Source organism: Muscardinus avellanarius (genome assembly GCF_963383645.1).
Source record: "Muscardinus avellanarius genome assembly, chromosome: 13".
Lineage (NCBI taxonomy): Eukaryota > Metazoa > Chordata > Mammalia > Rodentia > Gliridae > Muscardinus > Muscardinus avellanarius.
Window position 1 is genome coordinate 81002247 of NC_137799.1, and position 14800 is coordinate 81017046.

Sequence of the window (14800 nt, forward strand, 5' to 3'; positions counted from 1 at the left end):
TCTTGCTAAATTACAAAAGCTAACATCAAATGTGTTGTCTTCTTGTCTCAGCCTTCCAAGTACTGGGATTACAGGCATGCGCCAGCATACCCAGCTAAAAACAAGAAATGCCTTAAGAAATACGCATTATCCAACACAAAAACCAGACCTACAGAACTGAAAAACACTCATTTTACTGTCCTAAAAGACAAACAAAATAGATAGGCAGGAGGAATTTAGGCCACTTAGAATTGAAGCAACTTTACACAGAAACAGACACAGTGAAGTGAAATGGCCTCACAAAGGAAACACACGAAACAGAAAAGCACGCATCTTCAATTTGACTGTAATATATTAATGCACAAAATATCAAAAATAGTAATTTCCTCCTTGGGTTCATAATAAATTATCCAACTTCCATTTAGTGCATTACTTTTAAAAGCCTTCTGTGTTTAGCAGCACATGCTATACAGGTACATACCTGCTGTACTTCACCATGAGAATAGTAATTCTCACTCAAATTAGTGACTTGCTTTTCTTACCCATACTTACATACATTTTATTTCCATTGTAGGACAGTATCTTTCTAGTGATTCATTTTATTCAACGTATTACAAAAAAACCTTGATTTCTAAATGCATATTTTAGTACTATAGCATAATGGGTTTAACAGTGAAGCATCATAGAGTTGACTACATTTTACTGCCTACACTAATTTATGGTCGTAGAAAAATGCTCGACTTTTAAAGTATGAGCAAGATGAGACTGCAGAGTCATGAACAGTGAAATGAGAAGATTTTTTAGTGTCCATTCATTATTTTGCCTTTGGGAACCTGGAAGAAATTGTCATCTTTGAGTTTCAAATGTTCTGGTAAGTCTAGTTGTTTCTTAGCTTCTTCAATATCTCCTTGAATTGCCGAGATAAGTGACTCTGCAGAGAGAAGACACCAGATAGACGGAATGAGAACCCACTAATACACCACTTGCTTTTCCTTTGCTCGGCCCCCCTGGAAGCGCGGGGCTGGCCATCTCCAGCACAAGGCCAACGCCAAGGAAGTATTATTCCATCCCCTTTTCCAGGCTTAAGTAACTGCAAATTCTTAGAGAAAGGCACAAGTTCAAACATACACTGACTGCCAATACTAAATGGAAGGAACAAATATTCACTCTTTGTTCTCTTTGATATTTACATTTGTAAAAGAAACTTTATGGCAGAGTTAAAACTATTACATTGTACCTGTTAACATCCGAAACAAATATTCACTGCTTTACTATTTCTTACATTCAAGTACAGCAAGACCAGGGCGTGGTGGTGCACACTTGTAATCCCAGCATTTGGGAGGCTGAGACAGGAGGATCGCACAGGTTCGAAGCCAGCCTCAGCTACTGAGCGAGGTCCTCCTCTACAACTCAGTGAGACCCAGTTTGAAAATAAAGAATAAAGCCGGGCGTGGTGGCGCATGCTTGTAATCCCTGCGCTTGGGAGGCTGAGACAGGAGGATCACACAGGTTCGAAGCCAGCCTCAGCTACTTAATGAGGCTTTCAGCAACTCAGTGAGACCCTGTTTCCAAATAATATATAAAATAGGTCTGGGAATATAGCCCGGAGGTAGAAAAGCCCCTGGGTTCCACTCCCAGTACCACCAAAAAAAAAAAGAATAAAAAAGAGGGCCGGGGTGGAGCACAAAGGGAGATGCCCCTGGGTTCCATCCCTAGTACTGGGGAAAAAAAAAAAAAAAGTACAGCAAGGATTTCATTACCCTCGTACTGCTGGGAGGCAGCAGCCCACTGGCTTTGAATGCAGGCTCCATCACTCCCTGTGAGGGCCATGATCTGGGTGTTCCCTGGAAGTGAGGTGTCAGGAACTTACTCCCCAAAGTCCTATGCTGATGGTACTTGGAAGAGGGACTTCTGGGGATGACTGGGTCATGAGGGTGGAGTGGATTAATGGGTTATCAAGGCAGTGGCTGTGCTATAAAAGTGAGCTCTCTCTAGGGCTCTTGTCCCATCTCACCATGGGATGTCCCCGTGGATGCAGCAAGAAGTCCCTGGTGGATAGAACATCCGCCTGTGCAATGCTTTTGCACTCCCGCCCTCAAGAACCAAGCATTAAACAGCTGAATCAGGGGGAGGGGGCAGGGAGTACTGAACTCAAGGGTGTTCTACCTGAGTTACATCCCCAGCCCTTTCTTTAAATTTTTTTTTGTTTCTGAAACAAGGTCTCATTAGGTCGTGGAGGGCCTCAGCTGGGGAGGCTGTCCTTGAACCTATAATCCTCCAGTCTCAAACTCCGAAGTACTGGGATTATGGGAAGGCACCACCACACCTGGCTATTTTTTTTTTGGTGGTACTGGGGTTCCTAGAAACCCTTCTATCTCCAGGCTACACTCCCAGACACCTATTTTTATATTTTTTTATTTGGAAACAGGGTCTCTTAAGCCGGAGAGGCTGGCTTCGAACCTGCACGATCCTCCTGTCTCCGCCTCCCAAGCGTGGGGATTACAAGCTCCCACCATGACTGGCTGCTATTTTTTATTTTGAAACAGGCTCTTGCTAAGTTGCTGAGACTGGCCTTGAACCTTTGATCCTTCTGTCTGAGTCTCTCAAGTACTGGAATTACAGGTGTATTGCACAACATCTGGCCCTACATGTTCTTTATGAATTGCCCAGTCTAGTACTCTGTCAAAGCAACAGAAAACACACTAAGATAGTGACTTTGAGTAACCTACTTAACCTCTGTCAATTTCCTCATCTATGAAATGTGCAAAATAATTCACTGGGTCGTTGTGGGGAAATAAAGGAATTAACTCATGCTAGATACTGAAAACTGGCACTTAGTAGACACTTAAATATTATATGTCCTGCCATCATTGTTACTAGTAGCAGCAGTAAGGTTTAATAAGATCAAAATAAAAACTTACCTAAAGAATCAAAGTTCTTTTCTGGTCTGAGGTAGCCTACAATGGCCACACTAAGGATTTCCCCATAGAAGTCCTCTTTGAAAGTATGCATGATGTGAGTTTCCTACAGCCAAAAATGTTGAGAAAATTACGATCAGATTATAATTACTTGAATTAATCTTCATGTATATAGTAGGCTGATATATATGTATATGTGTATATATATATATATATATATATATATATACATATATATATATATATATTTTTTTTTTTTTTGGTGGTACTGGGGTTCCTGGAAGCCCTTCTACCTCCGGGCTACACTCCCAGACCTATTTTTACATTTTTATTTTGGAAACAGGGTCTCCTAAGCCAGCGCGCGCGGCTGGCTTCGAACCTGCGTGATCCTCCTGTCTCTGCCTCCCAAGCACAGGGATTACAAGCGTGCGCCACCACGCCTGGCTAGTAGGCTGATTTAAATAAAACAGTATATCCTCAATAAAACGGAAAGATTTTAACTGGTGAAATCTGCTGTTTAAAATGCTGCAAAAAGCCGAGCATGGTGGTGCATGCTTGTAATCCCAGCATTTGGGAGGCTGAGACAGGAGGATGGAGGTTCAAGGACAGCCTCAGCTACTTAGTGAGCTCTTTGCAACTCAGTGAGACCCTGTTTCAAAATAAAGAATAAAAAGCCCGGCGTGGTGGTGCACGCTTATAATCCCAGCATTTGGGAGGCTGAGACCAGAGGATTGCGGTTCGCGGGCAGCCTCAGCTACTTAGTGAGGCCCTCTGCAACTCAGGGAGACCCGGTTTCAAAATAAAGAATAAAAAATAGGGCAGGGGGTATAGCTCAGGTCAAATACCCCTGGGTTCCATCCCCAGACCCGCAAAATCAACAACAAAATAACTAGGTTATTTGTAATTATTAAGAGCTCTTTATTGCTTTTATTACTCTAAATGATTTAATTGTACTCTTAGCAGATGTGTTATAAATACTTTAGTTTTAAAAATCACGTCATAACGCCAGGCATGGTGGCGCACACTTGTAATCCCTGCGCTTGGGAGGCAGAGAAAGGAGGATCACGCAGGTTTGAAGTCAGCTGCGCTGGCTTGAGACCCTGTTTCCAAATTTTTTTTAAAAAGTGTAAAAATAGGTCTAGAAGTGTAGCCCAGAGGCAGAAGGGTTTCCAGGAACCCCAGGACCACAAAAAAAAAAAAAAAAAAAAAAAAAAAAAAATCACGTCATATATCTTCTCAAGGCCTCTACTTTAAATTAAATTAAAATTATACTTCCAGGTAGATCGATCAATTAATCTCTCTCGTCATTTCTTAAAAAAGTTTACAGCAAAATGTACAGTGAAATCTCCCAATTTCCACTGCCACCATCCAGCCTTGGCTGTCTTCATTCATTCTTTCTTTCTGGGATTGAACACAGGGACATTCTATCTCCAAGCTATGCCCTCGGTCCTTTTTAATTTTTTGTTTTTAACAGGGCCTCACTAAGTTGCTGAGGCTGGTTTTGAACCTGCGATTCTCCTGTCTCAACCTCCCATGTACTGGAATTACAGGTGTGTGCCACCAAGCCTGGCTCAGCTGTCTTATTTATTTCTCTTTGGTTGTTATTGGTCTTTTCTGCCTTTTGATCTCAGGTTTATTCCTTAGATGATTTATCTGAACTAGAGAGATTCTGGGACATCTTTTAGTTCCTGGTGTGTGTGTGTGTGTGTGTGTGTGTGTGTGTGTGTGTGTGTGTTGCTGAGGCTTGGACCCAGGGATATTCTACCTTCGAGCTGCACCCCCAGTCTAATTTTTTTACTCTTTATTTTGAAACAGGGTCTCACTGAGTTGCGGAGGGCCTAAGTAGCTGAGGCTGGCTGCGAACCCAGATCCTCCTGTCTCGGCTTCCCAAGTACGGGGATTACAAGCTAACACCACCACGCTTGGATTTCTGCAGCATTTTAGACTCCCCCCCGCCCCTAATACTGGGAATGGAACCCAGGGGCATTCTACCTCAGAGCTATACCTCCAACCCCACTTTATTTTGAAACATGGTCTTGCTAAGTTGTTGGGAATCTAAGTTGCTAAGACTGTCCTTGAACCTGTTATCTTCTTAGTCTCCCAAGTACTGGAATTACAGGCATGTCCACCACTTCTAGCCTACCAGGGGTGGGTGTGTGTGTGTGTGTGTGTGTGTGTGTGTGTGTTACTTGGGATGGAACTCAGGTTCATTCTACCTCCGAGCTACACCCACAGCCTAGTTTTCATTCTTTACTTTGAAACATGGTCTCACTGAGTTGCAAAGGACCTCACAAAGTAGCTGAGGCTGTCTGTGAACCATGATCCTTCTGTCTCAGCCTCCTGAATGCTGGAATTACAATTGTGCGCCACCACGCATAGCTTCTACCAGGGCTTTTTAAATGGTAAAAACTGAAAAGTTATTCTAAGATTTATATGGAAAGGTGAAAACTACCCCCCCAAATCTAGAAAACAAAACTGGAGAACTTACACAACCAGATATCAAAACCTATTATAATGCTACAAAAATTAAGACCCTGTGGTTATGGCTCAAGGATAAATAAGCAGATTGTATACATGACTGTGTTTTCAACATATGTAAAATCACTCAATTATAAAAAGGTGACAATGCAGTACTATCAGGAAAGGCTGGCATTTAATAGATAGGCACTGGTGAGTTAAAAGACAAGGCAACAAGCCGGGTATGGTGGCGCACACTTGCAATCCCAGCATTTGAGAGGTAGAGATGGGAGAATCCCTGTTCGCGGCCGGCCTCAGCTACTACTACTACTTAGTGAGGCCCTTAGCAACGCAGTGAGACCTGTTTCAAACATAAAAAAGGACTAAAAAATAGGGCCGGGGGTGGAGGTAGAATGCCTCTGGGTTCCTGCCCCAGTACCGCAAAAACAAAACAAAAACAAAAAAACAAAAAAAAATTATATATATATATATATATATATATATATATATATATATAAAAGAGAGAGGGGGGGGAGGAAGGGAGGGAGGGAGGGAGGGAGGAAGAGAAAGCAACAAATAGAAGTAATTGGTAATGCAGAGTTCCCACAAAGAAAAAAGGAACGAGTTCAAGACTAGAGGAAGGATTGCTTTTCTACTTCTGGGCTATTCTCTCAGACCTATTTTAAACTTTATTTGGAAACAGGTCTAAGTTGCTGAGGACCTAAGTAGCTGAGGCTGGCTTCGAACCTGTGCAATCCTTCTGTATCAGCCTCCCAAGCACTGGGATTTCAAGCCCGGCTTGGAAGGATTGCTTTATAACAAGAAAAAACTTGCCGGGATCAGAGCCTACCGAGGGGTCAGGCCGGTGCCAGGGCCAGCGAGGCTGGGATCAGAGCCTGCTGCGAAGCAAGGCCAGTGCTGGGGCCTCCGAGACTGGGATCAGAGCCTGCTGAGGGGTTTGGACGGTGCCGGGGCCACTAGCCGGCATCGGAGCCTTCCGTGAGGCAAGGCCGCTAATCGAGGCCTCTGAGGCCGGGATCGGAGCCTGCCGAGGGGTTAGGCCGGTGCTGGGGCCACTGACCGGCATTGGAGCCTTCCGTGAGGCAAGGCCGCTAATTGAGGCCTCTGAGGCCGGGATCGGAGCCTGCCGAGGGGTTAGGCTGGTGCTGGGGCCAGCGAGGCCGGGATCAGAGCCTGCCGCGAGGCAAGGCCGTTGCTGGGGTCTTGGAGATCAGTATCGGAGCCTGCCAAGGGGTTGCCAGTGCCGGGGCCAGCGGCCAGCATCGGAGCCTTCCATGAAGCAAGGCCGCTACTGAGGCCTCCGAGGCCTGGATTGGAGCCTGCTGAGGGGTTAGGCCGATGCCGGGGCCATCGGCTAACATCAAAGCCTGCTGTGAGGAAGGCCGGTGCTGGGGCCTCCGAGGCTAGGATCGGAGCCAGCTGAGGGGTTAGGCCAGTGTCGGGGCCAGCGAGGCCAGAACCGGGGCCTCCCATGAGGCAAGGCCGCTGCTTGAGCCAGCGAGGTCTGGATCAGTCCACTGTGTAGCCAGGCCATAACTGGGGCCGTCAAGAGTGGGATTGGTATTTGCAACGTGGCATGCACAGAGAAATATCACAGAAAATTAAAACCAGATGCTTCTCCTAATCATCAATAACTAGGAGGAAAGGGGCAACAGGAAGTGGTCGAGCTATAGAAAGGGCCCTATAGTGAAGCAATTAAGGTGACCAATCAGAGGGTATGGAATAGGGGAAGATGGAGCCTCTTTAAAAAGCAGGAGGTACGCCGGGCGTGGTGGCGCACGCTTGTAATCCCCGCGCTTGGGAGGCAGAGACAGGAGGATCGCGCAGGTTCGAAGCCAGCCACGCGCTGGCTTAGGAGACCCTGTTTCCAAATAAAAAATGTAAAAATAGGTCTGGGAGTGTAGCCCGAAAGTAGAAGGGCTTCCGGGAACCCCAGTACCACCAAAAAAAAAAAAAAAAAAAGCAGGAGGTACATAAACATATGTATCAAAGTTAATCACCAAACAAGCATGGGATCAAGGGAATGGGATGGGGACTGGATGAGGGCTAACTGGATGATGTGTGCTTGTATATCCTCAAGTCTTATATTCCAATGTGATGTATGATTACAATGTACCAATAAAAAATTCAAAAAATAAAAAGAAAGAACTTCACAGACGTACTTACTTGGTGAGGAAGAAAGAGAAGGAGAAGGGGGAGGAAGGGAAAAGAGAAGCAGCAAGAAGAAAGGAGAAAGAGGGAAGAGCCAGAAATGTGGGAACAATCAGTAAAAATTTAGTTTCTCTGAAATTTTCAAAGGACTTCCAAGGCATTCCTTAAACGGCTCAGGAGAATTGGTACTGGGACCCCCCACACTTTCTTTTCCTTCCTCATTCTACAGAAGAGGATTTTGTATTGTTATCAATTCCTTTTCTTTTTCTAATATAATTTTCAAGATCATTAATATTCAGAAGTGAATAAATACCCAGACACAAAATATTAAGTAGTTCTTGGTTATTACTATTGCTTATACCAGCACTTAGTTCTATGGCTTTCCCAACTGTGACATATTTGTCTTTAATTTCTCAAAGAAGTTAAAATTTAGATCACTGTAAATCTGCTTTTGCCACACAGTTAACAAAAGATTCAGCCAAAATTAACAAATAAAACATGCAGGTTAAGTAAATCAAATGAAAATAGTAAGGCAGAAAAAAGTATACCCTCAAGGTGATTTTTTAAAGTAGACAGGGAAGCCGGGCGTGGTGGCGCACGCTTGTAATCCCCGCGCTTGGGAGGCTGAGACAGGAGGATCGCACAGGTTCGAAGCCAGCCTCAGCTACTTAGGCCCTCAGCAACTTAGACCTGTTTCCAAATAAAGTTTAAAATAGGTCTGAGAGAATAGCCCAGAGGTAGAAAAGCAATCCTTCCTATAGTCTTGAACTCATTCCTTTTCTTTGTGGGAACTCTGTATTACCAATTCCTTCTAGTACCACCCAAAAAAATAAAAAATAAAATAAAAGTAGACAGGGGCTCACCAGGTGTGGTGGCCCATGCCTGTAATCTCAGTACTTGGAAGGCTGAGACAGGAGAATCGCAGGTTCAAAGCCAGCCTGGGCAATTTGACAAGGCCCTCAGTAGTCTAGTGAAACCTTGTTTCCAAATAAGAAATAAAATTGGACTGAAAGTGTAGCTTGGAGGTAGAATGTCTGAGTTCAATCCCCAATCACACCCCCCCACACACACACACACAAGGAGGGACTGGGGGTGTAGCTGTAGGACAGCACTTGCCTAGCATGCACAGACGGGTATGAAGCCCTGGGTTCGATCCCCAGCACTGTAAAGACCGAGGGTGGGATGGGAAGGCAGGCCAGCCAGGACGCACACATGTGCATCAGGTTCTACCATCCCTGTACGAAGCAGTTCTAACTTAACAGGGCAATCAAGTAATTAAACTCTGAATGCACTACATTAACTATGGCAAGCTCAATTTTATGAAACATGCTTTTAAATACCTCAGTTTTATATCTAGCAATAATAAAGGTAGTATTACAGGCTGGGTGTGGTAGCATATCCTTGTAATCCCAATACTTGGGAGGCTGGGATTGGAAGATCCCAGGTTCCAGGCCAGCTTCAGCAACTTAGTGAGGCCCGCCACAACTTTGTGAGGCCCTGTTCCAAACTAAAATAATAAAATAGGGCTGGGGGGTATAGCTTAGAAGTAGAATGCCACTGGGTTCCATCCTAGCACCACAAAACAAATAAAAGTAGTATTTTGCCAGGCATGGTGGTTACACCTATAATCCCACTACTTGGGAGGCGGAGATAGGAGGATTGGAGGTTTAAGACAAGCCTCAGCAACTTAGTGAGACCCTCTTTCAAAATAAAGAATAAAATCCATCTGAGGATATAGCTCAGAGGTAGAGTGCCCCTTGGTTCAATTCTCAGTACCACATAGATACAAATAAGCAGTATTACAGCTAGGTGTGGTGGCCTGTCCCTTTAATCCTATTACTTGAGAGGCTGAGACAAGAGGATTGTAGGTTTCTCAGCAAGTAGTGAGACTCCCATTAACCTAGTGAGACCCTGTTTCAAAATATAAATAAAGATAGGACTAGGAGTATAAATCAGAGATAGAATACCTGAGGAGTTCCATCCCCAGTACCAAAAAACAAAGTAGTATCATAATGTTGGTTTATAATTCCACTTTTTATTCTCTACATGACTTAAAAAGAAAATGAGAAGAGAAAGTGTTCACTAGGTTGGGTGTAGTAGCACATGCCTGTAATACCAGATTTTGGGAGGCAGAGACAGGAGGATTGAGACTTGAGGCCAGATTCAGCCACCATAGTGAGACCCTGTTTAAAAAATAAGGGGGTGGGGGGAGGTCTGAGGATGTAGCTTAGAGGCAGAATGCCCCTGGGCTCAATCCCCAGTACCACAAAAAAAATTTTAACAAGGATCACTATAAGAAAATCAACTAAATGAAAAAAAAGTTACATAGAAAATATAAAGCAAAATAGTGGAAATTCCCAATCAAAAGGCAGAGATTGGTAGAATGGATTAAAAACATGACCCAATTATATACTATCTATAATAGATTCATTTCAGATCCAAAGGCACAAACAAAAAATAAAAGAATGGAAAAAGATATCCCAAATAGTAACTAAGTATAAGTAGTTCACATTTATTTATGTATTTATTTTGTGGGTCTGGGGATGGAACCCAGGGACATTCGACCTCCGAGCTACATCCCCTGCCCTGTTTTTTTAGTCTTATTTATTTATTTATTTATTTATTTATTTATTTATGTATTTTTGTGGCACGGGGGTTCCTGGAATCCCTTCTACCTCCGGGCTACACTCCCAGACCTATTTTTTGTACTTTTTATTTGGAAACAGGGTCTCTTAAGCCAGCGTGGCTGGCTTCGAACCTGCAAGATGGATCCTCCTGTCTCCACCTCCCAAGCATGGGGATTAAAAGCTTGCGCCACCACACCCGGCTTTATTCTTTATTTTGAAACAAGGTCTCACTAAGTAGTGAAGGGCCTTATGGCAAACTGTGATCCTCTGGTCTCAACCTCCCAAATGCTGGGATTACAAGCCTGTGCCACCACGCCCAGCAGTACTTCACTTTTAAATCCTTTAAGCAGCCAGGTGTGGTGGCGGACCCTTGTAATCCCCCCCACCCGGCTTGGGAGGCGGAGACAGATGATTGGAGGATCAGGCTGGTTTGAAGCCAGCCTCACTGGCTTAAGAGACCCTTTTTCCAAATATATATATATATGTCTGGGAGTGTAACCCGGAGGTAGAAGGGCCTCCAGGAACCCCAGTACCACCAAAACAAAATACAATAAAATAAAATATAAATAAATAAAAGACTAAATCCTTTAAGTACACTGCCAAAAATATTTGAACTGTGCTGTGTTACTACTACTGAGTTCTATACTCAACTAATACTGCATTCTACTCTAAATCATCATCCCACTTCATTTTCAGAGCAAAATGCATTTCTTACCATAGATTTTTTCAAGTTCTTGTAATATGGGTTCCATCCTATGCTCACAACCATCTTATGGACATCTCCACTTCCAACACTAGCCCAACCATAATAAATGCCAGTGGATACATCAGCTGGAAGATTATCCACTACTTCTTCAGGAAAATTAGCTAAAAACAGAAGGAAATATTCCTGGTGTTAGAAATTTCATGTTATGTTAAATATTTGTCAAAGTCATATGTAGGGCTGGTCTAAATCATCACACTCATAAAATTCTTAGGCTTCGGACTAATGGCTCTCAATCCTATCTTCCCATACTCTGGCTTGAATTTTTTTTTACTTCATGTGGAAAGGCCAGGAATAAGGTATAAGGCAAAGTATATAAATCTCTCTCAAAACAAAAAACAAAAACAAAAAAACAACAACAAAAAAAAAAACCCACACTCTCTGGATAGAAGAAAAAAAAAGGTACAAAAACAGAATGAAGCTCCTAGCTACTTCTAAAGTCTGAGGAAGTAAAACTGATAGCTTAAACCCAGGCATTAGGGCCAGCTTTGGGCAACACAGTGAGCCCCCAACCCCTTAACGTTTAAAAAACACTTCCCCCGATTAAAAAAAAAAAAAAAAAAAAACACTTTTTAGGAGAAGTACTGGATATTGAACCACGTTTTACCTCTTGGCCACAAACACTACCCTATTTTATGGCTTTTTCTTAAGTAGGTTTTGAATCAGGTCGAAAAGATTTTCGCCGGGCGTGGTGGCGCACACTTCTAATCCCTGCGCTTGGGAGGCGGAGGAGACAGGAGGATCGCGCAGGTTTGAAGCCAGCCTTGCTGGCTTAAGAGACCCTGTTTCCAAATAAAAAGTATAAAATAGGTCTGGGAGTGTAGCCCGGAGGGAGAAGGGCTGCCAGGAACCCCAGTACCACCAAAAATAAAAAATAATAATAAGATTATTTTCAAAATATACAAATCTAAACCCTAGCTCTTACACTGATGGAACACATCGGGGTGCAGAGGGTGGAGTGAGTCCTGGTAGGTCTTTCTAAAGATGAACAGTCAAGTCTCGACTACTAAAAGCTGACGTACACAGACCAAACACAAAAGCTGGCTCTCTTCCAACCACCTGTGCTATCACCTGGACACCGTAAGACAACACACGTTAAGAGAAGAACTCCACGGCTGGCTGGAGAGCTCGGCCCATCGGTCCCATAGTTTCTAATGGGCAAAGCAAGCGCCGCGCTAGGCCGGCGGCCCTGCCGCAGGGAAGCGGAAAGGCGGGGGTTCCTGTGCTTCCCGGCCCCGCACCGCAGGTCCCGGCGGCCTCGGCCAAGGGCGGGAGGAGCCCGCGCCCCGACCGAAGTCCTCGGCCCGAGAGGGAACGAAGTCCCCGTGCCGGCGCCGCCCGCGCCCGCGCTCACCTGTGGGGATGCCCAGCTGCTTGGAGCCGCGGCCGAAGCCCCGCACCACCTGGCCCCGGCAGAAGTACGGCAGGCTCCGCATGACGGCGCCCGCCCGGGGCTCGGGCTGCGGCCCGGTCGGCGGGGCCGCCGTGGGCAGTGGCGGAGCCCGGGCCAGCCGGGGACGCGGGAGGCTCTGCGCCCGGCCGCGCGCCGGGACCACGACTCGCCGCGGGACGCTCGCGCCGCGGACCCAACGAACGCCGCCCGGCGGCTCGGCAGGCGCGCTCCGCCCCGGGAGCTGCGGCCACCGCACAAGTAGCGGCGCCAAAGGGCGGGGAGCGCGGCGGGGCGGCCCACAGAGGGCGGGCGCGGCCGGCCTCGCCAGCCCCGGTGCGCGCACTTCCGCGGCCGACGCCCGCGCCTGCGCGGCTTCCGTAGTCCCGGCCCGCCTGGCCCCGCCCCGCCCCTGGCCCCGCCCCCGGCGGCCACGCCCCCAGCCGGGGCCGGGAGAACCAGGTCCTCCTGGTTTCTTAGCCTCCAGTCAGCCAAAGCTGCCTAACCATCTCCGGCGTCCCCCCCCCCCTTCCTCCCTTTCCTTAACCATCCAGACGCTAAAGCAGAGCGTTCTTTAGCTCCTTGGCAACGCTAGGCAGCGCGTAGGTCGTCATTGGTGCCATTGGCTCTTTATTTTTGTGGTACCGGGGATGGAACCCACGGGCATTCTACCTCTGAGCTACAGCCACAGCCCTATTTTATTTTATTTTATTTATTTTTATTTATTTTTATTTTTTTGGTGATGGTACTGGGGTTCCTGGAAGCCTTTCTACCTCCGGGCTACACTCCCAGACCTATTTTTTTTTTATACTTTTTTTATTTGGAAACAGGGTCTCCTCAGCCAGCACTTGCGGCTGGCTTCGAACCTGCGATCCTCCTGTTTCTGCCTCCTAAGCGCGGGGATTACAAGCGTGCGCCACCACGCCCGGCCTATTCTTTTTATTTTGAAACAGGGTCTCACTAAGTTGCCGTGGACCCCATTAAGTTGCTGAGGCCGGCTGGCTGGCCACGAACCTGCCATCCTCCTCTCTCAGCCTCCCAAGCGTGCGCCACCGCGCCGGGCTCCATTGGCTCTTTATTTTATTTTATTTTTTTTACTTAGACAAGAGATGTTCAGTGTTCAGTCCCAGCTACAGATGTCTGGAGGGAAATCACGTGATTCTGGCCTTGGCCACAGGCTTTGTCTCCTGTTCTTCCTCTTCATTGGAGGACCTATCATCCCGCTCTTCATCACCCCTGGTGTCTAGGTCATCCATATCCCCAAAATCACTGAGGTCGCGCTCATCCACTTCATCCTCCACAATTTCTCTTTTTCCTAAATCTTTCTCCTCCTCTTCATCTTTTTTTTTTTTTTTTTTTTTTTTTTGGTGGTACTGAGGGTGGAATCCAGGGGCTTTTCTACCTCCGAGCTATAATCCCAGACCTATTTTATACTTTATTTGGAAACAGGGCCTCACTAAGTTGCTGAGAGCCTCACTAAGTAAGTGAGGCTGGCTTTGAACCTGCACGGTCCTCCTGTCTTCTGCCTCCTAAGTGCTAGGATTACAAGCGTGCGTCACCACGCCGGGCATCATCTTTTTCCTGACTCCCTCTCTGCCTCCTGTTCCGAGCTTTGTCAAAGGCATGAATGGGTCCTTCTCAATGGTATTGTCCAGCTGAGCAGCTATATTATTGCTTTTTCCTCTCTCCTTTTCTCCTACGCTCCACCTTCTTACTCAAAGGAGCAAGTTTCCTCTGTTGCTTTAGTGTAAGTTTTCTAATGAGAATTAGGTACTGGTTATCTTGGTGAATCTTTGCTTGTCGAATGAAATGAAGCCAGTAAATCAGATTTCATCTATTTGTTCCAGTGCTTTCTCATAGTTTTTATTAAGCTGGACTCACTCCCAGAGACGCCTTGGAAAAGGTGCTCGTTCTATAACCTTCACATTACAAGTAGTACTGTCCTTTCTCTTCTTTGATAGTGGTATACTATTTGCCAGGGGACAGGATAAACGGTTGCATAATCCAGTCAGGCTGTATTCATTTCTGCTAAAACCCTGAGTCCTAGCCGGGCGTGGTGGCGCACATTTGTAATCCCAGTACTTGGGAGGCTGAGGCAGGAGGATCACACAGGTTCGAAGCCAGTCTCAGCTACTTAGTGAGGCTCTCAGCCACTTAGTGAGACTCTGTTTCAAAATAAAACATGAAATAGGTCAGGCGCATAACCTGGAGGTAGAGGCGCCTCCCCAGGACCACACATACACACACACACACAAAAACCCCTGAGTCTTGTATTTTGAAGGAACAAAATTGCTTGTTTCCTAGTGTATCCCAGATAACATCATTGGACTGTGTGGCACCAGCTTGCAGCACCTGGCCATGTCCCTCCATTGGCTCTTAAAACTTGTGTACAAGCTGAATTTTAGCTCAGAGATCACCCCACCGGAAGCGGCCATTCTCTTCCCAGACCTCTGGCCAAGGTCAGGAGGTAACCTCCAGGGAAGAGGTCCTGGTC

At 45.9% G+C, this 14800-nt stretch overlaps 1 protein-coding gene and 1 pseudogene across 2 annotated transcripts in view; both read right to left on the reverse strand.

Moving 5' to 3' along the window:
- Nucleotides 1-779: 779 nt before the first annotated feature.
- RFK (riboflavin kinase) lies at nt 780-12394 on the reverse strand (the record flags this gene model as incomplete). Its single annotated transcript, XM_080709124.1, has 4 exons — nt 12271-12394; nt 10869-11020; nt 2901-3003; nt 780-910 (listed from the first exon to the last, which is right to left on the reverse strand). The coding sequence occupies exons 1-4, from the start codon at nt 12350-12352 to the stop codon at nt 780-782; spliced, it is 468 nt and encodes a 155-aa protein (XP_080565250.1). The 5' UTR covers nt 12353-12394.
- A 1063-nt stretch (nt 12395-13457) lies between these two features.
- Nucleotides 13458-14800, reverse strand: part of LOC308272251 — a 35943-nt pseudogene continuing 34600 nt past the window's right edge. Inside the window, exons 4-6 of the transcript in view lie at nt 14558-14681; nt 13866-14349; nt 13458-13601 (exon numbers count right to left, since the gene is read on the reverse strand). The product of the transcript in view is annotated as an uncharacterized misc_RNA (transcript). The remainder of the gene's footprint in view (nt 13602-13865; nt 14350-14557; nt 14682-14800) is intronic.